This window comes from Euleptes europaea, chromosome 3, assembly GCF_029931775.1.
Source record: "Euleptes europaea isolate rEulEur1 chromosome 3, rEulEur1.hap1, whole genome shotgun sequence".
NCBI lineage: Eukaryota > Metazoa > Chordata > Lepidosauria > Squamata > Sphaerodactylidae > Euleptes > Euleptes europaea.
The window spans coordinates 102,408,729-102,436,546 of NC_079314.1; the positions used below are offsets into that span (position 1 = coordinate 102,408,729).

At 46.0% G+C, this 27,818-nt stretch overlaps 1 protein-coding gene across 1 annotated transcript; it reads left to right on the forward strand.

Annotated features, from left to right (window-relative positions):
* Positions 1 to 53: 53 nt before the first annotated feature.
* Positions 54 to 25,511, forward strand: FAM180A (family with sequence similarity 180 member A). Its single transcript, XM_056847507.1, has 3 exons — positions 54 to 142; positions 21,036 to 21,136; positions 25,053 to 25,511. Exons 1-3 carry the CDS (start codon positions 67 to 69, stop codon positions 25,404 to 25,406), a joined length of 531 nt encoding a protein of 176 aa, XP_056703485.1. The 5' UTR covers positions 54 to 66; the 3' UTR covers positions 25,407 to 25,511.
* Positions 25,512 to 27,818: the final 2,307 nt, after the last annotated feature.

The following is a 27,818-nucleotide window of genomic DNA, read 5'->3' on the forward strand; positions in this document are numbered from 1 at the left end:
TTCGAAGATTGGAAAGACAAGATTTATTCAATAGAAAAGATCTATATCTCTTTTGGAAAATCAAGGATGCGCTGGAAGACTGTGTTGGTGCTCTTGTTATATTACAATGCTCACGCCACTGTCCCTCCCAGGTGGAACCGAGGTAAGAGTTATGAATCTGAATTGCTTATGGCAGAGAAACAGAAGTACCGAAGAGAGATTTGTAGGAGAGAGATTTTTATCCAATAAGTATTTCCATTCACTTCTAAAAGACCTTGGGTGTTCGTTCGTTCTTTCTTTCTTTTTTAATCCTTTCCCATCCGTTTAATGTGGGCAAAAGAAAATTAAAACCGATTCTTTTCCAGCTGTTTCATCTGGAATTCAAACTGCTGAGGTCTTATCTGGAATGAAGGGCCATAAATGAGGATTGTTAATTTATCTTGAATGTTTCACATGGACACTCAGGCCGTGTTCGCACAAACAGAAACCCTACAGGCTCGAGATTTTAATTTGCCTTTTGCTGTTAGGCAAACACATAAAATTATATACTTTGGATTTGACTTATATAGAAAGGACATAAACCCGTTGCATAATGTAAGGGTTCACAGTTTGCTTAGATGGCAGTGACGGGGGAGACCAGCAATGGGCATTCTTCCAAACGTGCATGTCATCACTTCAAACACCTGTTGCCTTCTGCCAAATGATAACTAGAACAGTCTCCTTCCCCCTCTTTCCTGGGTAATGATTTTTGCTTGCAGGTCTGGCTATCATACCAGCCAATTACATGCACACTGTGATAGGTTAAAACCTACTTAACTGTCATCTATGAGTCCCTTTAAACATTAACACAGAAGCTACATTTGCCTGCCTCTGGGGCAACGTGAAATAAAACAAGCACACTCAGCAGAGTGCACATTCCTCAGGAAAGACCCATGCCGTTTGCTTTTGCCTATGTGGCTGAGTTATTTAAATGATATTCCAGCTGTGCTACTCATAGACCAACTATTCCCACATGGCTAGGCAGCCTTTAAAGACACCTTAAATTTGCCTAGCATGCATGAGGGAGGTGAATATATATTTGCAACATGGTTGGGTTCACCTGTGGACATGTTAGGGTGATGTGTGAGCGCTCGCGCTGTACCTAGCCCTGAATGTATCTTTTTAATGCAAACGCATGGTAAATCGTTAAATAAACGGAGGTAGAAAGTGCTGTCAAACTGCTGCTGACTTATGGTAAGCCTATAGGGTTTTCAAGGCAAGAGACGAACAGAGGTGGTTTGCCAATTCTTGCCTCTGCGTAGCAACCCTTGCTGGTCTCCCATCCAAATAGTGACTAGGGCCAACCCTGCTTAGCTTCAAGAGCTGATGAGATTGGGCCATCCAGGCTAAATAAATGCAAGGTTACAAGTAAATAGCAGCTCATGCTGCCTCACAGTCTATGATTAGAGGCTTTGGGGTCGCATCCATCACAGTGATTTTCTCTGTGTGCGTGTGAATACGACTGGAACTAAGCATTTATAACCTTAAGAGAAGATGATGTTGTGGTTCCTCCTGGTATAAATTCAGAAACGTGTTAAAGCGTCGTTTTGATGATGAATAATATGAGAAGTGCTGATCTCCTTGCCACAGAATCCGACACGTCAGATGGGGACAGTTCATATTGCTGTAGTGCTAGGCAGTAGCCGTCCGAGCAGGGGAAACATGGTTAGTGTCTACTACAAAATGTTAGGCGTGTAGAGTTGTACAAAACAAGATTTCCCCAGAGTGGCCAAAATGCTTCTTGGCTGTTACGTGAGTCATCTTTAAATCCTGTTTCAGCCATGCACATTTATGCGCTGCATGAATCCATGCATTTTGCTGATGGGTTTTATTGCATTTTTATTGCACTGTGATTTGTCGATCTGTCACTCAAAGTCATATCATAGTTGTGGTTGCAATATCTTTAAAAAAACCTGCACAGCACTGCTACATCAGGCCTGGTTATGGTAGCTGGTAACGCTAAAATATGATCCCCTTTGGCAGCACCGACGTGGTATTCTGAATTGGCTCGTGCTGGGGCGGATCCTACCCCATTTTACAGCTTGACTGAGCAAAATTTGAAGCCTTCATCCATGCTCAGGAGCCTTCCTCCAGCTTAAGCTGGACAATACTTTTACCTTCAGAAGTTGATATGGAAGCCTACAGACCACAATGCACTCTAGATGTGTTTTCCTTTAGTCCTGATTCAGCCTGGATTGAGCACACACAAGATCTATACTGCTTTCTGCGCATGCCAAAAATTAATCTAACGAGGAGCTCAAGCTGGTATGCATTGTTCTCCCTGTTGCCATTTTATCCTCACAACAACCCTGTGGGGTAGGTTAGGCTGAGAGATAATAACTGACCCAAGATCACCCTGTGGACTTCGTGGCCAAGTAGGAACATGAACCTGGCTCTTCCTGAGCCCAGTCCAACAGCCTTGCCATGATCTAACTGCACTGACTTTTTAGCAGTCCCATTACTGGAAATGAAGTGGGCCTGTAGCCAACCTGAATGAATTGGGTATCCTAAGCTACCCATATCAGCCTTGACTGTCAAAAAAAACCAATAACATTTATTGTGACAAAGTAAGAGCCAATGTGGTGTAGTAAATAGATAAGCAGACTAGGGACATCTGGGTTCAGTTCCTCGCTCAGCCGTAGGCTTGCCAACCTCTAGTTGGTGGCTGGAGATCTCCCACTATTACAACTGATCTCCAGGTGACAGAGATCAGTTCGTGTGGAGAAAAAGGGTGCTTTGGAAGGTGAACTCTATGGCATTATACTGCACTGAAGTGCCTCCCCTCCCCAAACCCCACCCTCTTCAAGCTCCACCCCAAAAATCTCCAGGGATTTCCCAACCCAGAGCTGGCAACCCTACTCAGCCATGAACCTTACTAAGTGGGGAGGGGCTGTGGCTCAGTGATAGAGCATCTGCTTGGCATGCAGTAAGTCCCAGGTTCAATCCCCGGCATCTCCAGTTAAAGGGGACTAGGCAAGTAGGTGATGTAAAAGACCTCTGCCTGAGACCCTGGAGAGCCGCTGCCGATCTGAGTAGACAATACTGACTTCGATGGACCAAGGGTCTGATTCCGTATAAGGCAGCTTCATGTGTTCATGTGACCTAGGGTTGCCAGGTCCCCCTAGCCACTGTGGGGGGAGATGGGGGGTAGGTTGGCCAGATCCAGGTTGGGAAGCTCCTGGATATTTGGGGATGGAGTCTGGGGAGGACAGGAACCTCAGTGGGGTATAATGCTATAGACTCCACCCTCCAAAGCATCCGTTTTCTCCAGGGTAACTGATCTCTGTGTAGTCTGTAGATGAGCTATAATTCTGGGGGATCCAGAGGCTGGATCTGGGAGGCTGGGCAAGTGACCTTGGATCAGTCAGTCTTCGTCAGCCTACCTTACTTAACAGAGTAAGGTTTACTTTACTGGGATTACTGAGGATTTGATAAATACTGAATAAAAAGTATGCCCTGATGAATGTCAACTGTATGTACAGAAGGTGGCTTCTATGCTCTTGTATTTCTCTTACTGGTTTGGGGTAAGAATATTTAACTAGCAGGAGTTTTCCTTCACGTTTCCAGTGATTAAAAAATGCCATGAACTTGGGTGGGGGAGTAACTCCCTGAAAGTTTTTTACAACCTGTTATTTAATATGATGATTCATTTTCCTGGTGATTTATACTGAAAATGTGTGTGTGTGTTCATTTGAGAAGGTTTGGTTACTTTGAGGTTAATTCAGTTAAACCCCTAAAGCTTATGGTTAATAATGCCCTGTCTTACTAAATTCCTCTGCTGTTCCTTGGCTCTCACTCTGTGCTTCCTTTGGTAAAACTGACTTGACTGGAAAAGGATAACGCCTCTTAGCAGAGTTTTTAGACTGGCGTTAAAGTCAGAGGCTTTCAAGGGAACATTGGCAAAAATGGAGTACAGGCTATATTTATCACCATGAGGAAGAATGATCATTTGGTTGACTTTGGTATTTTGAAGCCAGTCTGTTCTTCTAAGGCGAGCTTTATTACTAAAGGTCATCATGTACATCATGTGAAATTTCAGCTTTTGAGCTGAAAAGAGGGGACCAAGTTTCCAAATATTCATGTTGCCCCTTTAAAACGACCCCTTTCGGTGACTGGGAGGCTTAGCAAAGGATATGCAAATGTTTTTAGGGACGATAATGGCTCTTATTGCGGCTCCATTTACTTTTTTTGTTCCCTACAATTTGATTCCAACCAATCAGGGATGATGTCACCAATGTAATGATGTCACCGTCAATGGAAACAACATTCACCCTCACTCTGAGTGAGGGCAGACATATTAACCCATGACCACAACAGTGCTGTTGACACTCCTTACTTTGATGTCCTGCACTGCACACAACGCAACATGGAAGAAGAGGACGTGTTCAGCTCCTTGCCTGGGAAAACATGCTACTGATGGATCACATCACACAGGCATATCTGATTGGCTGTATAGCACCATGAATGTCATCACATTCATGATGTGGCCCTCGGTTGGCTGGGATCATGGTGTGAAGACGTGGTGTAGTGGTTAAGAGTGGTGGTTTGGAGCAGTGGAGTCTGATCTGGAGAACTAGTTTGATTCCCTGCTCCTCCACATGACTGGTGGAGGCTAATCTGGTGAACTGGATTTGTTTCCCCACTCCTACACACGAGATCAGCTGGGTGACCTTGGGCAAGTTACAGCTCTGTTAGAGCTCTCTCAGGCGCACCTACCTCACAGGGTGTCTGTTGTGGGGAGGGGAAGGGAAGGTGATTGTAAGCTGGTTTGAATCTCCCTTAAGTGGTAGAGAAAGTCAGCATATAAAAACCAACTCTTGTTCTTGTTCTTCTTGTTCTTCTTCTTCAAATAGTGACATCTGGATCTAAAGACCGGAGATACACAATGGCTGCAAAGAGGAATAAACATTCAAACAGTATGCTTGGCTATTTTTGAGAGGCGGGGTTCTCTGGATCCCCTGAAAGCTTGTCTTTCCCCAAATATTTGCTAATTAAAATGTAGTGCAACACAGTTTTAAGTGCTTTTTAATTGGATGCCTTTGTTCTTCTGTGCGCTTGTTTCCATAAGCAGCAGAAGGGAATAATCATGGTCCATCAGCACTTCATCTTAATCTGTTGACTTGGGAAAATCAGAGCTGGATATCTTCAGCACAGCTGTCTGTAAATGCAAAGGACAATCAACACCAGCAGTTTGGGCAGCATGATGAGTCTGTGCTCAGTGACATTTTAGAAACTGGCATATATATGAAGTGCTAAAGACAGCTAGTTGCTAGAATTCTGGCATCGTAATTAATAAAATACAGAAAAAGAAATCAGGAATGTGGCAAAGGTCTTCCACATTATTTATTTGTTAATGCTGACTAAGGTTGCCAAATCTTGTAGTAGAATCATAGAATGATAGAGTTGGAAGGGGCCATAAAGGCCATCTAGTCCAACCCCCTGCTTAACGCAGGATCAGCCTAGACCATCCCTCACAAGTGCTTGTCCAGCTTCTGCTTAAAGATTGCCAGTGAGGGGGAACTCACCACCTCCCTACGTAGCTGATTCCACTGTCAAACAACTCTTACTGTAAAAAATGTTTTCCTAATATCCAGCCAGTACCTTTCCGCCCACAATTTAAACCCATTATTGTGAGTCCTACCCTCTGCTGCCAACAGGAACAGCTCCCTGCCCTTCTCTAAGTGACAGCCCTTCAAATACTTAAAGTGAGCAATCATGTCCCCCCTCTACTTCCTCTTCTCCAGACTAAACATTCCCAACTCCCTCAGCCTTTCCTCGTAGGGCTTGGTCTCCAGGGCCCTGATCATCCTTGTCACTCTCCTCTGTACCTGCTCCATTCCGTCCACATCCTTTTTGAAGTGAGGCCTCCAGAACTGCACACTATACTCTAGGTGTGGCCTGACCAATGCTGTGTACAGAGTAACAATGACATTTTGCGATTTGGATGTTATGCCTCTGTTGATGTACCCCAAGATCACATTAGCTTTTTTTGTCGCTGCATCACACTGGCTGCTCATATTTAACTTACGGTCCACCCTTATCCCATGATCTTGTTTACACACACTGCTGCCCAGAAGTGTATCCCCCACCCAGTATGCATGTCCCTCATTTCTGTGGCCCAGTAGTTGTTTTTTCCCAGCTGTTTCAGGCCCCTTCTCAGGATCTCAAGGTAAAGGAGTAGGGAGTCAGAATGAGGCACAATTGAAATGAGGATTTCTGAGTCATACTAGCAGGGATAAGAAATTTGAGATCACTCCTCTGAAAGCAATACTTTTTATTACCACATACACGCGAACACACACAGAAGCTCTTTGTCTAATGAAGCACACTTCTGGCTTGCTAAATGGATGACAGTCTTTCCCACAGCTCTGCCCCAAGAGCAAAAAAAAACAAAAAAAAAAACACCCAGCTAGACTTGGCGCTCAGCAAACTTCCACAGACGAACAGTTATCCTGATGCATTAAACTATGTGCTGCCTTATAACACTATGAAGGAGTTCATTTTTATACAAAAGTCATCAGTATTTATGCAGCATAACATTTTCTCTACCTTTTAGTTTATAAGGCTCAACAGCAGGTTTTTCTTTCCTCCAAGGACTGTCTAGAAGATGACCAGCTCTTATTTCCATGATGGTGAGATTCTAGTGAGCCAAACCTTCCCTTGGTTTCCACCATCGTCACACTGTACAGAGTCTGTTATTTCCCTGCCCTTTCTTTCCAGGGAAAGAAGACACTTGGGGTGGGAACCAGGCTTGGAGAGTCCGGTGTCCGGCCCAATAGTGAGTGGTAGATACATGAGTATTTAAGAGTGCCCTGTTTCTCCAAGATAGCACTCATTTTCTTAGTTGCCTGCTCGCCCACCATTCAGGAGAGCAATGTGGGATTAGCTGGTCACGGCATGACCAAGCACGACTTTTGCATGAACTGCTCTGATTGTCTGGGAGGCGTACCTGTTTGTTCACTTTACATTGCCTGGTAAGGAGTTGGATGTAGTTAAATAGGCTTGGTCAGTAGTTTGGTAAGATAGTAACTGGAGTAAGCTGGAACAGTGTGGGTTATGTGCTTAAGGAAAGGAAATTTAGCAAGTCCCCTGCCCCAAAAAGCATCTCTTGATAGTGGAGTTTTTCCAGTCCCCTTTCTCATGAATGACTGGAGGGGGTTTGGGCAAGGAAAGCCTCAGTAATGGGGCTCCACCAGTTGATTCCTATTGCTGTCCATCATGGGGAAAGGGGGCTCAGCTCCTATTGACCCATAATTTGATGTGCAGGCAAGGAAAAGAAAAGTGTGAGGGGAACGCTTTGAGCCAGGGTGGGGTTGCCCATAATGCTGGCATTTCTCTGAGGGGTGTGCACCAAAAAAACATTTTGGTATTTTTCAGATTCAGGTATAATAGACCCAAAAATTTCAAGTAAATCCAAAAAAGCCGAATGCTCATACCAATATGGGGTTTTTTTTCCAGGTTTTTTCGGATATCCAAAAAATTGTCACGTCTATTATACTGTATGGGGAATCTTTGTGGGGCTCTGGGGACAGCTTTTTTTTAAGACAGCAGAGCTGTTGGTGTCTCTCCTTAGAGGAACCCCTGAATTTGCTAAAGATTGGGTGAGGGAGTCCTATTATATTGGCCCCCATTTTCCCCTCTGTTTGGGGGCCAAGAAAATTGGACTCCCTGACCCAATCTTTAGCAAACTCTGGGGTTCATGGAAGGAGAGTCACCAGCAGCTCCGCTGCAAATTTGTTGCCTCTGCCTTAAAAAATGCCCCCCAGAGCCCCACAAAAATTCCCCATAGATTGTAATGGAGCCGTGCTCTTTAAAAATTCAAAGAGCTTTAAGGAACCATTTGACTGGAGTCCAAAAAGGTAAAAATGCTCAGCTTTTTTGAATAATGCTTTTTCAGGCTTCAGTCAAATGGTACCTTTTTTTTTGGTTCAGCATATCCAAATGCACACTGAGGTAGGTAGGTATTTAATACACGGTGCCTATCAGCTGTTATTAAACATCTTAATTAAAGAGTGGGGGGGCAATGAACTTGTTGCAACTAAACAATTTCTTATATATCTGTATTCACTACCTAAAAGGTTTTGGAACTTTGTATTTCATTTTTTTCCCTTCCAAATTGCAGCTATGCCTAAATTTGGCAAGCTAGTGAGGTAGTAAGAACTCCTTTAAAAAAAAAAAAAACTGCACTCTCCTGCCTTCTCCATCCCTTCAATTGTTTTTGGAGTATAACTTTTGGAATGAACCCTGGCTGGTGTTAGTATAAGGGGCACTAATATTCTAAAATAGTCATGTTTTGTTGGGGGCGGGGGGCTTGGCTGTCAAGTCCCTTAGGGTTTTAAAGACAAGAAATGCTTAGAGGTGAGTTGCCGTTGTCTGGCTCTGTGCAGTGACCCTGGTATTCCTTGGTGGGCTCCCATCCAAATACTGACCAGGGCCAACTCTGCTTAGCTTCTGAGAGCTGACGATATCTGGCTAGGCTGCGCTACCCAGAGTAATGTAGGGTTGCCAACCTCCAGGTACTAGCTGGAGATCTCCTGCTATTATAACTGATCTCCAGCCAACAGAGATCAGTTCCCCTGAAGAAAATGGCCACTTTGGCAATTGGACTCTGTGGCATTGAAGTCCCTCCCCTTCCCAAACCCCGCCTTCATCAGGCTCCGCCCCAAAAACTTCCTGCTGATGGCAAAGAGGGACCTGGCAACCCTAGAGTCATGGCCTAGTTTGCCACAAAGCCCTTCTTCCTGCTGATTGTGAAGAATCACAAAACGTTTGTCTTCTAAGGATTTTCTATATCAACTTCTCCATCTAGCAAGGTTTCCAACAGGCCAGAATAAAAAATATCCTGTCTATTTAATAGAGATTTAATTGCATGCTATTTGTCAGGTGATGTTATTTACCTTCATGCCATGAAAAGCTTCAGCTACCCATTTCCACATATTAAGCCTCTGTTAACAGGGCAGGACATTTTTTTCCAGGCCTGTGGGTAACCTGCTTCCCAGGAATCTCTGGCCATGTACCATAGAATCCCTGTATCATCATCATCATCCCTGTATATTTTTGCATATTCTGGGTCATATTCTAAAGTGTTCATTAATTCTTTGTTAGCATTATTGGGCCCCAGCATTGCCTATAATAAACTGAAAGCATCTCTCAAATACATCTTGACCTTCACTCCCTATCCTGCCATGGCTATTTCTATTCTAGTTACTAACTGACTCCCTTCAATCTACATCCTTCATCCTGTCTGGTCCATGGCTATTTCTATTCCATTGTCTAAGGGCTTTCCAGCATCTGAGACTTTTGGACTGGGGACCTTGGGAGCCCTTGGGACTTTCCTGGAGACTTTGGCAGCCTTCGGGAGTTTCCAATAGCTGGGCCAGCTACAGTGGGCCCGTCCATCAATACCAAAATCATGATGCAGAGGCAGGCAATGGCAAACCATCTCTGAACGTCTCTTGCTTTGAAAACCTTGTGGGCTCTCCATAAATCAGCTGTGACTTAAGGGCAATTAAACAACAAAAAAAGAATCAATCTGTTTTAAAGGCTTTCCTTCATAGCCCTTAGTGGATTCATCATGAGAACCCCACCCTCTCTGCAGGAACCTGCATGGTGTAGTGGTTAAGGTGCTGGACTAGGACCTGGGAAACCCAGGTTCAAATCCTCACTCATACCATGGAAGCTTGCTGGGTGGCCTTGGGCCAATCACACCTCCTCAGCCCTGACCCTAGCTAGTATTTGGATGGGAGACCTCCAAGGAATACCAGGGTCGTAACTCAGAGGCAGGCAATAGGAAACCACCTCCGAATGTTTCTTGATTTGAAAATCCTACAGGGTCTCAGTAAATCATCTGTGACTTGATGGCAATAAAAAAAATGAATCCACTTGTTTTAAATGCTTTCCTTCATAGCCATTAGAGGATGCTTCATGACAACTCCACCCTCTCTGCAGGGATAAAAACCACTGTACTCAGTCAGTTACACCCTAAAGAATATTCCAAAGGATAGAATTCATTCATCAAGGAGAAATAGGATAATTTCCCTCTGTCTATTTTCATGACATTATTTTCCTTCCAAATCTTTGTTTACACATTGTTTCCAAATCTTTGTTGTTTCCAAACAACCAAACCACAGAACATAGTTTAAGATCTCCAAAGGGTGTGTTTATGCATGATTTTAGTACTGACAGAAGATAGAGACATCATTGATCTATACAAATACTGAGAACCTCAGAGGAGTCTATTCAGGCTAAGAATAAGACCTGATGACATTGTTTAAAAACAAGGTTTTAGAAACAAGATTTAGGGTGCGGACCTGGCCTGCATGACCGAGACCTGGGTGCAGGAGGATGAGCCCTGAAAGAGCTGACCAGGATTCTTGGTCCTTCATCAGTCTCAGAGTTTGGGTGGGGAAGGAGGGGTGGTTGTGTTAGTCCGGGAGGCTTTCTCCTTTAGGGCCCTTCCTGACCCGGAGATTCCCGGTATTGAATGTGTTTGGCCTCGTGTGGGAAGCCGAGGAGAGCTTGGCTATCTGGCTGGTGAACCGGCCGCCCAGCGCACCGGTGGATACCCTGTCGGGCTTGCTAGAGATAGTGGCAGGCTGGGCCTTGAGGTTCCCAAGGCTGTTGGTCTTGGGCGACTTCAACGTCCATGCTGATGCTGCACCTTTTTCGCATATCCCGGGCCTAGTCTCATCCATGGCGGCCCTGGGGCTCTCCCAATTTGTTTCAGGTCCTACTCATCAAGCAGGCCACGCACTTGGGTGATGAGCTGATTTGTGCTTGCCTGCGGAGACTATAGTTTTCCCAGGTAGAGGCTGCTAGAGGGAAGAAAAGAGGGAAAGCTAAAGTCAGGGGGCAGATAAAGATGGACAGGGGTGGGTGGGAGGAGAGTCAGAGCAGGAAAAGGGGAGAGGCTATGAGGGCTTTCATGGAAGGGAAAGATGAAATGGGGGGCAAAAGAGATGCTCCCAACATGTCCTTGGGGTCCCCAGCTTGTTTGTAGACAACAAATGAAGGACCCAACATGCACGGGGAGGGACTGTGGCTCAGTGGTAGAGCATCTACTTGGTATGCAGAAGGTCCCAGGTTCAATCCATGGCATCTCCAGATAAGGGACTAGGCAAATAGGGCTGTCAATTCGGTTCAGCCCGAACCGAAAAACAGCCGAATTTCCCCTGATTCGGCGGTTTTTAGTTCGGGACGAACCGAACTCAAAAATGGCGGGAAAACGGGGGAGCCGAATTCAGCGAGTTCGGGAGTTCACGAATAAATTTGGCAAATTTGGGGCGCAGCAGCATAACCGTCAGTTAGCAGAATTCTCCCCCGGCCAATCAGTGGCCAAGCTGGGTCTTCTTCTGGCCAATCAGTCAGGATTGAGTACTGGAGGAATCAGCTGCTGCCCGGCCGGGGAGAGAAAGAGAGAGAAATCCTCGTGGGGGGTGGGTGTGCACATTCGCTCCTTTCCGTGGCTGCAGGGGGCGCATTTTTGGGAGTAGAGACCCAAAACTTTCAGCAGAGCTTCAGATGAGCCTTCTTAAGAGACCCCCCAAGTTTTGTAAACATTGGGTCAGGGGGTCCCGAGATATGGGCTCCACCCCTTTTCCCTCCCCCCTTTTCCATTTCCGTGGCTGCAGGGGGTGCTTTTTTGGTGGTGCAGCCCCCAAACGTTCAGCATAGCTTCAGACAAGCCTTCTTAAGAGACCCCCCAAGTTTTGTAAGGATGGGTTCAGTGGGGGCAGAAATATGGGCTCCCCCCTTTTCTCTTTCCGTGGTGCAAGGGGCGCATTTTTGGGGGTGCAACCCCCAAACATTCAGCAGAGATTCAGACAAGCCTTCTTAACAGACCCCCCAAGTTTTGTAAACATTGGTCAGGGGGTCCCGAGATATGGGCTTTCCCCTTTTCCCTATTGGGATGAATGGATCACCTGATCCTGTATGCATCTCCAGAGCGGCAAATCCAAGGCAAAACCTCCCATGCTTAAATAGAATCATATTGGATTACCCATTCCTCCCAGCCCCTCCTGATGGAACAGAAGACAGCCACAGTAAGACCCCTTTGGGGGCTTTAATCTATAATTTTTCTCCTGGGTGTGTGTGTGGGGGGGGGAAGCAGAGTCTGTGTGTGTGTGTGGAGGGAGCAGTTTCTGTGGGTGGGGGGGAAGCCAAAGGGGGTTTTCGCCCATTGTGCCTGGGGTGCGTGTGCCCCCTCGAGTCTCTATTTTGATGCTTGCTCAAAACTGGTTTTCACATGGTGTCTTAAAGAATGCATTTGCCTGGTTCCGACTCGAGTCCGATGCAAAAGGGGAAATTCCACCCCCTCCTGCTCATTATGCATAGCTAGCTGCCTCTGTCCCTTTCCATGGTTTGCAAACTCCCAGGTGTCAGGTGTTGCTTTGCATGGTTGCAAACGTGTTGCTTTGCATGGTTGTGTTGCTTTGCAGTTGTGTTTCTTTGCAAACTTCTTTGCACCTGCCCCGCCCTTGCTCCCCGCAGCTCAACTGTTTGTCGGGGCTGGGAGCTTTGTGCCTGGGCTGTAAGCCCTGCTCAGAGATGCACATTAAGGGTGGGGGGACCCCTTTCAGGGCCCATATCTCAGCCCCCCCCCACCCAATCTTTACAAAACTTGGGGGGTCTGGCTAGAAGGGTCCTTTGAAGCTCCGCTGAAAGTTTGGGACCTCTACCCCCAAAAATGCCCCCCCGGAGCCGTGGAAAGGCGCGGTTGTGTTTTTAATGGCTTTATTCGGCCAAATTTTTTTCCGAACTTTGAATTTGCGCTGAATTGCACGAAACGAAGTGGGGTTCGGACTTCGGCATATCCTGAATCCAGATGTGCCGAATTCGGCCAAAGCCGAACTATACCGAATTTTCTTTTCAACAGCCCTATAGGCAAGTAGGTGATGCGAAAGACCTCTACCTGAGACCCTGGAGAGCCGCTGCCAGTCTGAGTAGACAACGCTGACTTTGATGGACCAAGGCTCTGATTCAGTATAAGGCAGCTTCATCTGTTCATGTGTTCCACACAACCAATAACACTAAAATACAATTTTTAATGTTTTTTAGAACCTTAGGACAGTAAATAAGAATGCAAATATGGAAATCAACATAAAACAAATGTATCACTTGCCTCAGCTTACATCAAAGTACACTGTTCACCCCTCAGGGCTCTTAAGGAAGCAACACTCTTTCAATGACCAGAGGAGACTAGGGTTCAAATACTCAACTCTGCAATGAAGCTCACTGCAGGACCTTGGGCCAGTCTCTCTCTCAGCCTAACCTAACTGGTAGGGTTGTTGTGGGGATGGAAGCAGGAAAGAGGGGGGAACTGAGGTCTTTGGAAGAAGGGCAGAATGATAAATCTGAGGGAGGGTGAAGAGAGAGAGATTAGCCTAGGACAGTGGTTGGCAAACCACAGCTCACGAGCCGCATGAGGCTCTTTGGCCCCTTGCATGCGGTTCTGCCACAAATGACCACGTGCGGGCGCGCAGGCATGTGCGGGGGTGTCGGTCTGGATGATATTCTCTCTCTCTCCCCCTTTCCCCTCGGAGGCTGGTTCAGTTGCTCGTGACGCGCCTCCCTCGCTGAGCTCGCAGCCCTCCCGCTTCCCGGCTCGCTCATTCCTGCCTCCTGCTGCAGCTGCCTTGCATTATTGCACCTCCCCCCCTTCTCCTCCTCCTCCTCCCTGCCCGCCACTCTCCCAGCCAGCTTGATTCATTTTTTCCCCCTTTCGCTGCTGCGTGGATGAGGAAGAAGAAAGCCGGCAGGGGGGAGAGTAGCTGGGTGTTTTTTTTTAACCCCCCCTCCCCTTCTCGATCCGTTTTTCGGTTTGCTTTTTAATTGCGAAAAGAGGCCGGGAGCCTTCGGTTCTCCTCGCCCGATGAACGTCCCCTCGGATGCTTGGACCTCTTGACTCCGGATCGCTCCAAATAGCCTGGGCCATTTACGCACGGGAGGTTTATTCTTGGGTTTGCCCCTCTTCAAATGCACATTTTCCCGCATCCAAATTCTCAAAACTCTTTCTGGTGGCTCATTGTGGAGTTTTAAGAATTTGGATGGGGGAAATGTGCATTTGAAGAGGGGCAAATCCAAGGCAAAACCTCCCGTGCGTAAACGGCCCAGGTTAGCCCTTGCGACGATTCACACACACCCCACCTCTTCCTCCCCCTCCTCTCTATTACCACCCTGTTTGGCTACGCCTGCCTTTTTGGTCGGATCCAGTGGGGGGGGGAGACGACAACAAATGGGTAGATTCCCCCCCCCCGGCGAGGCGACCCTGATGCAGAGGCAGGCGGGCAGCAAGATCACGTGGAGGTCTCTCGAGTTCAGATTTTGCAGGCCGGCGAGGGGGGTGGAGTAAGGGCACCAATCCCGCGTACGTGCTTCTCACAATCGTCTAAACTCGCCTTTTATTTGGTATCTATCTCCCCCCCTTTGTCAGTGTACCTATAGTATAATTAAGACTTAAAACTTTAATTAAAGTTTATTAAGTTAATAAACAGTGTACCTACCTATATAGTTTAAGTTTAAGAAATTTGGCTCTCAAAAGAAATCTCAATCGTTGTACTGTTGATATTTGGCTCTGTTGACTAATGAGTTTGCCAACCACTGGCCTAGGAGAACAGTTCAATGGATTGGAAGTAGATGAATGTGAAATCCAGAACCTCTAATGGATCGGAAATCTCCTTTCTCCAAGCAGTCATAATGACATGACATGAGCTGTATGCATCCTTAAAATAAATTAGTGCATATTGTGGTGACAGGAGAAGGCGATGGCCAAGTCACATTAATGCTCCCATGCTGTTCTTTGATACGGAACAAGCACCTCATGTTGCTCTCTATGAGTCAGCATAGGAGGAAGTCGAGTCAGCAGAAAAGTTTTGACGTGCCATTTATAATCACTGAGCTCAATTCTGCCTGCACATCTTTCCGCATCTCAGCTTATATATCAAATTGCACAATCCAGGAAGCCTGTGCTCTTTCACTGTCTGGAAGTAAACAGACGTGCATAGGAAGATGTCAATGAGGAAGTGGAGGTACATGGCCTGGGATGGAAGGGCAGGAGTTCAAAGTTCACCAGGTGGCCTTTGGCCCAGTCACTTGTACACTACCAAACTTCAGGGCCGGCTCAAGGGCTTTTGGTGCCCTGGGCAAACTACAGGTTGGATGCAATGACACCTTTCTCTGACAAAGAACAGGAATCTTAACCTCCAGGTGGGACCTGGAGATCGCCCGGAATTACAACTGATGACAAGCAGTGGGGCGGTGGTTTGCTGGTGTTTTCGAATATCAACATTGGCTGCTGGTTTGTTTCCAGGTTCAATTCCATAAACTGGTTTGGACCCTTAATGCCTTATATGACCCGGGAACCATGACTTTAATAGGACTGTCCCCTCTCCCAGCAAGTATTAACTATCCCCTCAGTGAGGGAGGTGAGATCCGTGGCATCCCCACAGAGGGCTTTTTCTGCAGCAGCCCCCCAGAGGCAGTGTGGTGTAGTGGTTAAGAGCGACGGACTTTAATCTGGAGAACTGGGTTTGATTCCCCACTTTTCCACATAAAACCTGCTGGGTTACCAGGCAATGGTTATCACTTGGGTGGCTCAGGGATAGAGCATCTGCTTTTTCATGCATGCAGAAGGTCCTGGGTTCAATCCTGGCATCTCCAGTTACTTGAGACCTTGGAGAGCTGCTCCCCGTCAGTGTAGGCAATACCGGTCTTGATTAACCAGTTGGTCTAACTCAGAGGAAAGCAGATTTATGTGTTCATCACTGGGTAAATGTTTTTCCTGGCATGGTGATTCTGTGATGAGGAGAGCTTTCACTGTCCATCATGCAGCTTATTAATGCCACCAGGGCACCGCCAGCAAAAAGCTGGCAATCCTATTAAAGACAAGAGAGGTGGCATGGTCAAAGCAATGGCTCAGAAAGTTACAGTGAGTCACAGAAGAGATACAATGAGTCTAGGGTTGCCACCCTCCAGGTGGTGGCTGGAGATCTCCTGCTATTACAACGGATTTCCAGCTGATAGAGATCAGTTCACCTGAAGAAAATGGCCACTTTGGCAACTGGGCTCCATGGCGTTGAAGTCCCTCTCCTCTCCAAACCCCGGCCTCCTCAGGCTCCGCCCCCAAAATCTCCAGGTATTTGCCAACCCGGACCTGGCAACCCTAAGTGAGTCACATGCTATCCTGGGCTGTACCATGCTATCCCATCCTATCATGCTATCACATGCTAACACTGTACCATGGATTAGTTCTATCCCTGTGCACATAATACAGTGAACGCCCATACCTCCTGCTTGTACATGCATACTTCTCTTTGTAAGAAAGCACCAACACACATTCACGTTATGAATGAACCATTGACCAGTACCTGGATTAACATGGGGTTTGTTTGTATCCCATGTTGAGCTGTGCACACATTGACTGTAACATGAGAATTACTCAGGGCACATACAGAGAACCATCACATGTACACTGTACATGGATTCTAGGTGCGTTCACTGTAACGTACGAATAGGGCAACAGTTTTTACATTGGGGTGCCTGGCATGCCTTTCTATGGTCAAATCTGGGCCCGCCAACTCTAAGTACACAGACACAGAGAATGACTTGCCAGTGTGATCTAGTGGTGAAGAGCGGTAGACTCTAATCTGGAGAACCAGGTTTGATTCCCCATTCCTCCACATGAGTGGCGGACTCTAATCTGGTGAACCAGGTTGGTTTCCCATTTCCTCCACATGAAGCCTGCTGGGTGACCTTGGGATAGTCACAGTTCTCTCAGAACTCTCTCAGCCACACCTACCTCACAAAGTGTCTGTTGTGGGGAGATTGTAAACCGGTTTGATTCACCTTAAAAGGTAGAGGAAGTTGGCATGTAAAAACCAACTCTTCTTCCATGTGCTCAATTCACCACCTTCACAGCAGAAGGGAAAGTGTAAGAATTAGGGCTGTTGATTCAGTTCGGCCCGAACTGAAAATCAGCCGAATTTCCCCTGATTCAGTGGTTTTTAGTTCGGGAGGAACCGAACTCAAAACTCGCGGGCAACCGGGGGGGCCGAATTCAGCGAGTTCGTGAGTTCGTGAATAAATCCGGCAAATTCGGCTGTCAGTAAGCAGCATAACCGTCAGTAAGCATCATTCTCCTCCCCCGGCCAATCGGTGGCCAAGCTGGGTCTTCTTCTGGCCAATCAGTCAGGATTGAGTACTGGAGGAATCAGCTGATGTGCAGCCCAGCCGGGGAGAGAGAGAGAGAGGGAAATCCTTGTGTGTGTGTGTGTGGGGGGTGCTTGTGCACATTCACTCCTTTCTGTGGCTGCAGGGGGCGTATTTTTGGGGGTACAGACACAAAGCTTTCAGCAGAGATTCAGACAAGCCTTCTTAAGAGACCACCCAAGTTTTGTAAACATTGGGTCAGGGGGTCCCGAGATATGGGCTCCCCCCTTTTTTCTTTCTGTGGCTGCAGGGGGCGCATTTTGGGGGGTACAGACCCCAAACTTTCAGTGGAGCTTCAGATGAGCCTTCTTAAGATACCCCCCCCCCAAGTTTTGTAAACATTGGGTCAGGGGGTCTCGAGATATGGGCTCCACCCCTTTTCCCTCCCCTCCTTTTCCATTTCCATGGCTGCAGGGGGCGTTTTTTTGGGGATACAGCCCCCAAACTTTCAGCATAACTTCAGACAATCGTTCTTAAGATACCACCCAAGTTTTGTAAAGATGGATTCAGAGGGGGCAGAAATATCGGCTCCCCCCTTTTCTCTTTCCGTGGCTGCAGGGGGCGCATTTTTGGGGGTGCAGATCCCAAACTTTGAGCAGAGTTTCAGACCAGTGTTCTTAAGAGACCACCCAAGTTTTGTGAACATTGGGTCAGGGGGTCCCGAGATATGGGCTTTCCCCTTTCCCCTTTCCCCTTTCCCCTTTCCCCTATTGGGATGAATGGATCAGCCGATCCTGTGTGCATCTTCTCCAGAGCAAAACGTCCCGTGCCTAATTGGAATCATCTTGGATTACAAGTCCTCCCCAGCCCCTCCTGATGGAACAGAAGACAGCCACAGTAAGACCCCTTTGGGGGCTTTAATCTATCATTTTTCTCCTGTGTATGTGTGTGTGTGGGGGGGGAAAGCAGAGTCTGTGTGTGTGTGGGGAGGGAGCAGTTTCTGTGGGTGGGGGGGAAGCCAAAGGGGGCTTTCGTCAGTTCTGCCTGGGGTGTGTGTTCCCCCTCGAGTCTCTCGCTCCCTGGTTTGAGGGGGGAGGTTTCAGTTGTGTGTCTTTTGGTTTTCCCTGTTGCAAAGGTGTTGTTTTACAAGGTTGTGTTGCTTTGCAAACTGTTGTCGGCGCTGGGAGCTTTGTGCGTGGGCGGCAAGCTCTGCTAAGAGATGCACATTAAGGATGGGGGGGACCCCTTTCAGGGCCCATATCTCAGCCCCCCCTGACCCAATCTTTACAAAACTTGGGGAGTCTTTCAATAAACGTCCTTTGAAGCTCTGCTGAAAGTTTGGGACCTCTAACCCCAAAAATGCCCCCCCAGAGCCGCAGAAAGGCGCGATTGTGTTTTTAATGGCTTTATTCGGCCGAATTTTTTTCCCGAACTTTGAATTCCCGCCGAATTGAACGGATCCAAAGTGGGGGAGTTTGGACTTCGGCATATCCCGAATCTAAACGGGCCGAATTCGGCCGAATCCAAACTATACCGAATTTTTTTTAATTCAACAGCCCTAGTAAGAATCTGACATCTCTTCTCCCCTCACCCCACCCCAAGCTCTGCTCAATACATGGGGCAGTTTTCCAAGGAAGGGTGCTTGAAGTTATTCATTTTAGCACTGTCAATTGGGATCCCTGCCAGCAGTTGTTTTAGCAAATAAGCATAGTAATTGCAGAGTGATTGAAGTTTTAATTACCCAGTAATTAGCCCTTCAAGATTTAAATGATTAACATTGTACACTTTTTTCAGGAGCAAAAGGTGTCACAGTTAAGTAGGAGGGGCAGAATGTAATCAGAAATCAGAATCTGAATTAAGGAGGACACAGGAGGGGGCAGAGGTTGGATTGCCAGCCTACCTTGCAGGGTTGTTGTGATGAATAACTCCTTACAAGTGGTTGTTATGAGCTTTCTGGAGGCAAGGTGGGATGCAAGTATAATAAATCAATTAAATAAATACCTTTCCTATTTAAGAATGGTTTTCTAGTGGGTATAGTCATAGGGTGAAAGTAAGTTAGATGGAGACAGGGCGAAATGTGTCGTAACCAGGATAGAGCTTGGAGGAATCTGAGAAGCCGGCACAAACACAAACACAGTTCCAGCTAGGGTTACCAATCTCCAGGGTAGGCATGGGGATCTCCTGGAATTACAATTGATCTCCAGATTTCAGGTATCAGTTCCCCTGAAGGAAATGGCAGCTTCAGAGGGTAGACTCCATTGCATTACATCTCTGCTGAGCCCCCTCCCCTGACTCTGCCCTCCCCAGGCTTGTCACTCAAGACTCCAGGAATCAACCAAGCTGAAATTCCTGGAGATTTCAGGGCAGAACATTGGACGTCCCACCTGGAAGGTGGTAAGCCTAGCTGGAACTGTTTTTTGCACTGACCTGTCAGATTCCTCCAAGTTTCACCCCACTATGACACATTTTGCCCTGTCTTGATCTAACTTACTTTAACCCTTTGGCAACCCTAGTTCCAGCAAAAGGGTGAATATTTTTAGTTATCCTACACCGTCTTGTGGTTAGAGATAGCAATACAGAGCTAAAATGCCCACTGGAAGACTGCTAATACACGAGTTCAAGTTGTAAAAGAAAACGTGACTTCTCTTCCACATATCTTATAGGGACAAAAACCAGATCGGTTTGACAGAAAACAGCTTGATAATGTGGGTTGTGGGTAAACAAGACCTAAGTGATGTGTTGAGTGTGGCAGAAGTTATAGGCTTCTTAGACTCTAAGGCTTCATTCTTGCTGACAGATTACGCAGAAAAGTAGGATGGATATTGGGACGTGTTGCTGGGACCAGGGACCAGGATAGCTAGAAACCAGGGAATGCCAAAGAAAATTTAATAAAAATGCATTACCAATGGCACCTGTCACCCTCTAAATTGGCAAAAAAAATTATCAAGGGGCTAAAGGGGATTGTTGGATATGTGGAGCAGCTAACACACATTTATTCATTTGTGGTGAGAATGCAGCAGAGCAGTGCAAATCTGGAATATGATTGCTATGGTGATCTCATAAGGTTTAAATAAACTGTTACCATTATGCCCTAAGGTTTTCTTGTTGAATTGCATGGATTTTCTTCCGAAAGAAGTCCATTAATCTGTGCTTAAAGCAGTAACATCGGCAAGGTCAACACTTGCCCAAAACTGGAAGAAAAATATAATCCCAAAGAAGGAGGAGTGGCTGGAGAAGCTGTCAGAGTGTATTAGTCTGAGTAAACTAACCTGTCTTTTACACGGCCCAAAATTCAAAAATGAAAAATTGATATATATATATATTGGTCTAGAATGTGCAGTTAGTTTGAGCCTGTATATTTTGTTGTTGATGTATTTAGTAATTTATGTTCTGGACTCTTGTATTTTATTTGGTTTTTAAAATAAAGTTTCTTTAAAAAATGAAATTGGATAATAGTTTTGAAAAAAAACCATCAAGTCATATCTGAGTTATGGTGACCCCTGGTGGGGATTTCAAGGCAAGAGACATTCAGAGGCAGTTGGCCATTGCCTGCCTCTGCATCATGATCCTGGTATACCTTGGTGGAGGCCTCCCATCCAAATACTTGCCAGGGTCAACCCTGCTTAGCTTCTGAGATCTGATGAGATCAGGCTAGCCTGGGCTATGAAAGATTGGCTGGGCTTAATCAGAACAGGACTCAGACTTAGACCTTGTTTTCTACTCTAGGCATAAACCAAAGCAGTGTAGTCTGAATTTCTAGCTCAGTTTCTGCCTGCTGGGAAACTCTGGAAAGCACAGGAGCCCTTCTGAGGAAAAAAAACAAAGAGTGCATTTGATTTTGACAACCTCTTTCTTCCATGTTTCCTTCTCAGCTCTGCTTTTCCCATCTGCTCAACGAGTGAAGAGGTCCTCCGCTGCTCTTCTCAACCCCGTCCTTCAGAAATCTCAGGAAGATGTGGACCTTCTATTCGAGGTTCAGTATGTGTGAGAGGACATCTCAGGTCTCTCTTTCTGTCTCTGTAAAAATAATGCCAGTGAATCCAGATAAGTGTTCAAAAATGTTTTAAAAGCGTGAAACAAACGTTTGACTAAGGAAACATGAAAGACAAAAATGAACAAATTGAAAAATGGGAGAGAAGCCATCAGAAAGTGGCAATCAGGATTCGACCCACAGACTGTATGGAGCCTTCAGGGGCAGCTCACTCTGGGGTGTGGAAAACATGCCTGTGTTCCTGTTCACACATTTGGCCATCATCAACCTAGTGCACATTCATGTCAATGTTTATTTATATCATACTTTTCTCTCCAAAGGGGACATAAGGCAGCTTCAAACATCACTCACTCCTCCTGGATGTTACCTTCACAACAACCACTCCATGAGGGAGGTTAGGTTGAGAGAGAGTGACTGGCCCAAGGTCACCCAGTGAGCTTCTGTGGCATGACCTGGGTCTCCCAGATCCTCGTCCAATGCTCTAACCATATGAAAGGCCATGCTGGATCAGGTCAAGGCCCATCAAGTCCAGCAGTCTGTTCACACAATGGCCAACCAGGTGCCTCTGGGAAGCCCACAAACAACTGCAGCAGCATTATCCTGCCTGTGTTCCAAAGCACCTAATATAATAGTCATGCTCCTCTGATTCTGGAGAGAATAGGTATGCATCATGACTAGTAGCTATTTTTACTAGTAGCCATGGATAGCCCTATCCTCCATGAACATGTCCACTCCTGTCTTAAAGCCTCCCAAATTGGCGGCCATCACCACATTGTGGGGCAGGGAAATCCCCAATTTAACTATGCATTGTGTGAAGAAATACTTCCTTTTATCTGTTTTGAATCTCTCACCCTCCAGCTTCAGCAGATGACCCCACATTCTAGTATTACGAGGGAGAAAAGCTTCTCCCTGTCTACTCTCTCCACACCATACATAATTTTATAGGCCTCTATCATGTCTCTCATATCTATCATGCCAACACTTTATTTCCAAGCTAAACAGCCCTAAGCGTTTTAACTGCTCCTCATAGGGCAGTTGCTCTAGCCCCCTGATAATTTTGGTTGCTCTTTTCTGCACCTTCTCAAGCTCTGAGGTATCCTTTTTTAGGTGTGGCAACCAGAACTGTACATAGTATTCCAAGTGTGGTCTTACCATAGATTTGTACAAGGGCAGTATGATAGCAGCACACTACACCACACTGGCTCGAACACCCTTGGTTCACTAGCTGTAAACTATTTTTAACCATAGCGTGATTTGGCTACTTTTTGAGCAAAAACCTCTTTTTCCCTTTGTGGAAGAATGACCTGAACCCTGGGCAGTGGGCACTATATTCTCTAGCCGATAGCACCTTCTGTGGGTTTTCTACTGTCCCACAGAATTTCAGAATAAATTTACCCCTGCCTTTACAATGTAACCACACAGAGAACAACTTCTGAAAATGGCCTGAAGCAAACTTGCTTGGAAAGAAATCCTACTGTCATCAGTGGGATCTCTGAGTAAATATAAGACTACATGAGAATACGTGAAACCACCTTATACTGAATCAGATCCTAGGTCCATCAAGGTTGGTATTGTCTACTTAGACTGGCAGCAGCTTTCTAGGGTCTCAGGCAGAGGTCACATCCCCTACTACAGGTCCTTTTAGCTGGAGATGCCAGGGACTGAACGTGGGACCTTCTGGATGCCAAGCAGATGCTCTATCAACTGAGCTACAGCCCCTCACATTTGTAAGTTTTATGTAACTTCCCTTAATCTATGAGTATGCATGACTGTGACCCACCATGAAAGCAGAACCAATTAAGCAAGAGTATCCTACCAAATTAAAGATGTCCAAATATACCTTTTTGTTTCTTTTAGATTTCGCACATATTTGTTTCATCCCACCTTTTTAATCAGCCAACTTCCATTTAGTTTATTTCTGTTGCATTTTAAATATCATTTCTATTCCATTTGGATGTTATATGCCATTTGCTCACCATTTATATCCAAAAACAGGCATATAATTGAATTTTGTTCATTTGGCCAGAAAAAAAGAAGAATGCAGTCTCATCCTGAGAATTAAGAAGCCATTTTTTAAAACCCTCCACCTTTCCAATTAAACTAGCATTGTCCCAAAATTCAGTAACATCCAATATGTGTAGTGGTTAGAGTCTTGGATTACGACTTGGGAGACTTGCATTCAAATTCTTACTCAACCATGATTCTCATGGGGTAACTTCGGACCAGTCTCACTCTCAGCCTAATCTACCTCACCGGACTCTTGTGAGGCTAAAATGGCCGAGAAAGCCATGTGGATGCTCCAGAGATCCTTGGAAGCAGGACAGGGGAAAAAGGAATAGATCCAAAAGTCACCCACACACACACACACTCACACACACATACTACTAGGAAATAAGAGTGTTATGGTTTTAGTGACTGGCTGTCATAACCACAGCATACATGCAAAGAAACTGAACCATGCTTTCTGTTCCCAAACAAAAGCAGCCATTTGGGTGGCAACTAAACAGTAGGCAAGGAGACATTTCACCACAGAGTAGCTCTCCTTAGTGTCAGCATTAAAGACCAGCCACTGAATAGCAGCTCTCAGACAAGAATAGCAAGTGAGAGCTGTGTATCATTGTGCATTTCCAGCCTCAGTGCAATAACCATTCCCAAAGATTTTTGATGGATAAGCTTTTGAGAGTCAAAGCTCCCTTTGTCAGATATCCCTAGGGTTGCCAGGTCCCTCTTTTCCTCTGGCGGGAGGCTTTTGCGTTTAAGTGTGTGCGTGCGTGGGCGCGCCGACACATGCCGGCACTTCCGGTTTAGAACCGGAAGTGCCGCCTCGCAAAGGGTCTTTAACTCTTAGTTTGAGTGGTAAAGCGGCCCTTTACCACTCAAACTAAGAGGTAAAAGGCCCCTCGCGAGGCTGAACTTCCAGTTCTAAACCAGAAGTGCCGCGCGCAGTATGCACGTGCGTGTGCATGTTTGCCCGCCAACCCTCAGGTGGCAATTGCTGGGGGTTTCCTGCCACCAGCGGGCACCTGGCAACCCTAGATATCCCTTTGATATGTAACTCAAAAGCTTAAAAAAAGGTAAAGGTCCCCTGTGCAAGCACCGGGTCATTACTGACCCATGGGGTGACATCACATCCCAACGTTTACTAGGCAGACTTTGTTTGCAGGGTGGTTTGCCAGGGCCTTCCCCAGTTATCTTCCCTTTACCCCCAGCAAGCTGGGTACTCATTTTACCGACCTCAGAAGGTGGAAGGCTGAGTCGACCTTGAGCCGGCTACCTGAAACCAACTTCCGTTGGGATCAAACTTGGGTTGTGAGCAGAGCTTGGACTGCAGTACTGCAGTTTTCCACTCTACGCCACGGGGCTCTTTTACTCAAAAGCTTACACCCCAAAAAATATTAGTGATCTCTCAGGTGCTACTGAATCAAATCTAGCTCTTCTACTAGTGTAGACCATCTGAGGCCCCAGTTTTCACAATCCGTTACTGTACTGTTTCAAATCATAGGTGTAAATTTACGAGTTGGAATATGAAGTGAAGTTCCTCATGAACACAGAAAATTATCATGTTTGGAAGAAGACTAGGCTGGAATCCTCCCTGCTAGCTAATTTTTTTTATTGACAGGAACTTTTTTGTATGGAGAAGTGTTCCCTACACTTGTGAGTTTCCACTGTGATTGCCAGGACTCAGTTTTTGGTCCTGGGCCTCAGTTTAGGGGGCAATTTTCAAAATCTCAAGTTAGACACACATTTGATGGTTCCAGTATAGGCCTTGCAGAAACTACTGTATTGACTAAAGTTGATCATCTGGCACTGACAACTCAGTAGTCTTGCATTTAGTATATAGTTAATATTTTTAAAACTTTTAAATCTAAATCCCTGTCTCTCTCTGTTTTTGTGCTAGTTTCTAGCGGCGTTGGAAATCAAAAAGGATCTGAAGATCGCTGTCAAAGACCAGGAACTCGCTTCCTTGCGGGAGGCTGTGGCATTTGACACCCTTTGCAATGACGTTATCCCCAAAAGCATCACGGACATCCGCAGGCTGAATGCCAGGCTTTTGGGCTACCCTGGGATGCTAAAAAAAGAAGATTTTGAAAGGACGATATTAACCATGGTCTACACAGCCTATCGGGCAGCTCAGTCCCAAGGACACCAGAAAGACGCCTGGGCTGAATCCTTTGTCAGCCTCTACAAGGTCCTGAAGCATGACTTGATGTTCCCATCTAGCCAAACGCCATCATCTCAAAGGACTTTATAGATCAGAAATTCATTCTCATAACAGTGTACATTGGTCTCTTTGCTGTGTAAAAAGAAAGTGTTTTAAAGACCCTACAGGCAGGGAGACTTTCTTTATTCTCTAGCTCCCCCTAGAGGATACCTGTAGTAATATGTCTATAAGGGGGGAAAAAGGGTTCATTTTCCCACTAAAGCTGAAGACAGACAAGACTTCCTTGGTCAGCATCTAGTTTTGCCTAGTAAAGAGCGATGAAGAAAGGCCCCAGTGTAAAAAAGCCTGAAGACTGGTTCCATTGCACTAGCCATTTCTCCTTCTCCCCCCTCCCTCTGATGTTTATACGCCCGTTAGAGGGGAGCAGTCATTAACCCCCAAGGGGCAGGATTTAGCCTTGGGCTACCAGTGGCTTTTCCTGCAGGAAAATTTCCCCCCCAATAAGCTGATAACCCTGTGTAAATTCATATTTCCTGTCTGTTCCCATTTCTGGTCAAACAGGTTTTACTGGTTTTGTAGTGTTTCAAAAAGCCGGGAACCCTGATAGACCAGAGATAACCATGAGCCAAAAGAAATGAGTGTGTTCTACCTTTGACTTTAAAAGAGGATTAGATAGATTTGTGGAGGAGAGGTCCATCAGTAGCAAAGGTGACTAAAGAGAACCTTCCCTTGCAGTGCTAGGTGGGAGCTAGGGTTACCAACCTCCAGATGGTAGCTGGAGATATCCCGCTATTACAGCTGATCTCCAGGCAATGGAGATCAGTTCAGCTGGAGAAAATGGCTACTTTGGAAGGTGGACTCCATGGCATTCTATCCCATTGAAGTTCTGCCCCTCCCCAAACCCTGCCCTCCGCAGGCTCCACCCCCTCTCCAAAATCTCCAGGTATTTCCTAATCCAGAATGGCAACTCTAGTGGGAACATCAGGGGAAAGCCTTGGCTTAATGCCCTCCAGTTGGCCTTCCAGAGTGACTAACGTGTTGGCCACCATATGAAACAGGGTGCAGAACTAGATGGGCCGCTGGTCTGATCCAGCAGGGCTCTTCTTATATTCTCATACCGCCAGCAGCTGTGATTCTGTCACACTACCTGCCTTCTTCATTCTTAGATAGAATGAAGGGTTGTCCCAATAAAGGGAACTAAAACTATAGGATTTCCAACAGATGAAGAACTGGTGAAGGTGTTTCTATTTTCTATGTGCTTCGGGAATCACTGTTCTCTGATTCAGATGTTCTTCAAGCATCACTGTTTTCTGATTAAGCTGTTCTTACCATTTTTCTCTGGTTCATGGCTCTTGTTCTGAGGCATTTGTATGTGCTTTTAAAAGTGAGTCGCTAGATAGAGAGCATGTTTCGGTGGTCACTGTCATCGGACAGTAAGCTCCAACTCGGTTTTGTTGAATATCTGCAAAGTTTCTCCAGTACAAGAAAAGCAGCGATTAAATGGTTTGAGGAAGAACTTGAGTGTTCAGATACATCCTTGAGCCATGGTCAGTGTTCCAAATGAAACAAATTCCTGTCTGGTCTTAAAAGGAATGTTTTTACAGCCCAATTACCTTTGGTGCAATTTGTTTCAAAGCTGGCGGAGGTGATAGACTCTAATAAAAGATGTCTTGTTACACTCGTCCTATGCAAGAGACGACCACAAAGAATTATAGATGAGAGATGGGATTAAAAGGGAGAAAAATATCACCCCTGTGCCTGTAAATTAAAAGGCACCTTTGTAACAGTAATTCCGGTAAACTCTTTCGCGCACATATGATGGAGAGCCAGCATTTACCCTCTCGAGATTACGCAGAAGGTCTAGTAACACTAATATTTATGTATATTTCCAAAAACAGTGGACTCACAGCCAGTCCAAAAAGTCCCAAGCCGTGTCAATGCCCTTGCGTGGCTCTGAGCCTAGAACTGACTCTGTGTGGGTTCAGACATCTGTTCCAGTGTGGTCAGCAACAACAGATCAAAGCCTCTGCTCATTGTGTAATTATACATTCCCTGGCTGCTTCTATCTCGTAATGGACCGACATGATGTCACGGGTCAGAATCCTGAAGAGTTTCCTGGGGAGTGGATAGGTTGATTTAGGTCACATCAGAGCGACCGATCAGGAAACCAGCTAGAGGGAGATGACCTTGTTTAACTTGTTAAAAAAACAGACTTGTACTACAATGGTCAGATTCACTGCAGGGGCATAAGAGGATAATCATGTTTGGTGATATGTCTCAACTACAATAGTATCTGCCATCATGTAGTACAGATCAACGCCCTGACCTGGATGGCCCAGGCTAGCCTGATCTCATCAGATCTCAGAAGCTAAGCAGGGTAGGCCCTGGTTGGTACTTGGATAGGGGACCACCAAGGAATACCAGGGTCGTTATGCAGAGGAAGGCAATGGGAAACCACCTCTGTTAGTCTTGAAAACCCTACTGGATTTCCATAAATCGGCT

Bases quoted from the DNA above. Each gene is read 5' to 3' on its own strand.
- FAM180A (XM_056847507.1), top strand. From the start codon at position 67: ATGCGCTGGAAGACTGTGTTGGTGCTCTTGTTATATTACAATGCTCAC. The intron at 143-21,035 runs GTAAGAGTTATG...TTTCCTTCTCAG, and splicing joins CCCTCCCAGGTGGAACCGAG to CTCTGCTTTTCCCATCTGCT. The intron at 21,137-25,052 runs GTTCAGTATGTG...TTTTTGTGCTAG, and splicing joins ATGTGGACCTTCTATTCGAG to TTTCTAGCGGCGTTGGAAAT.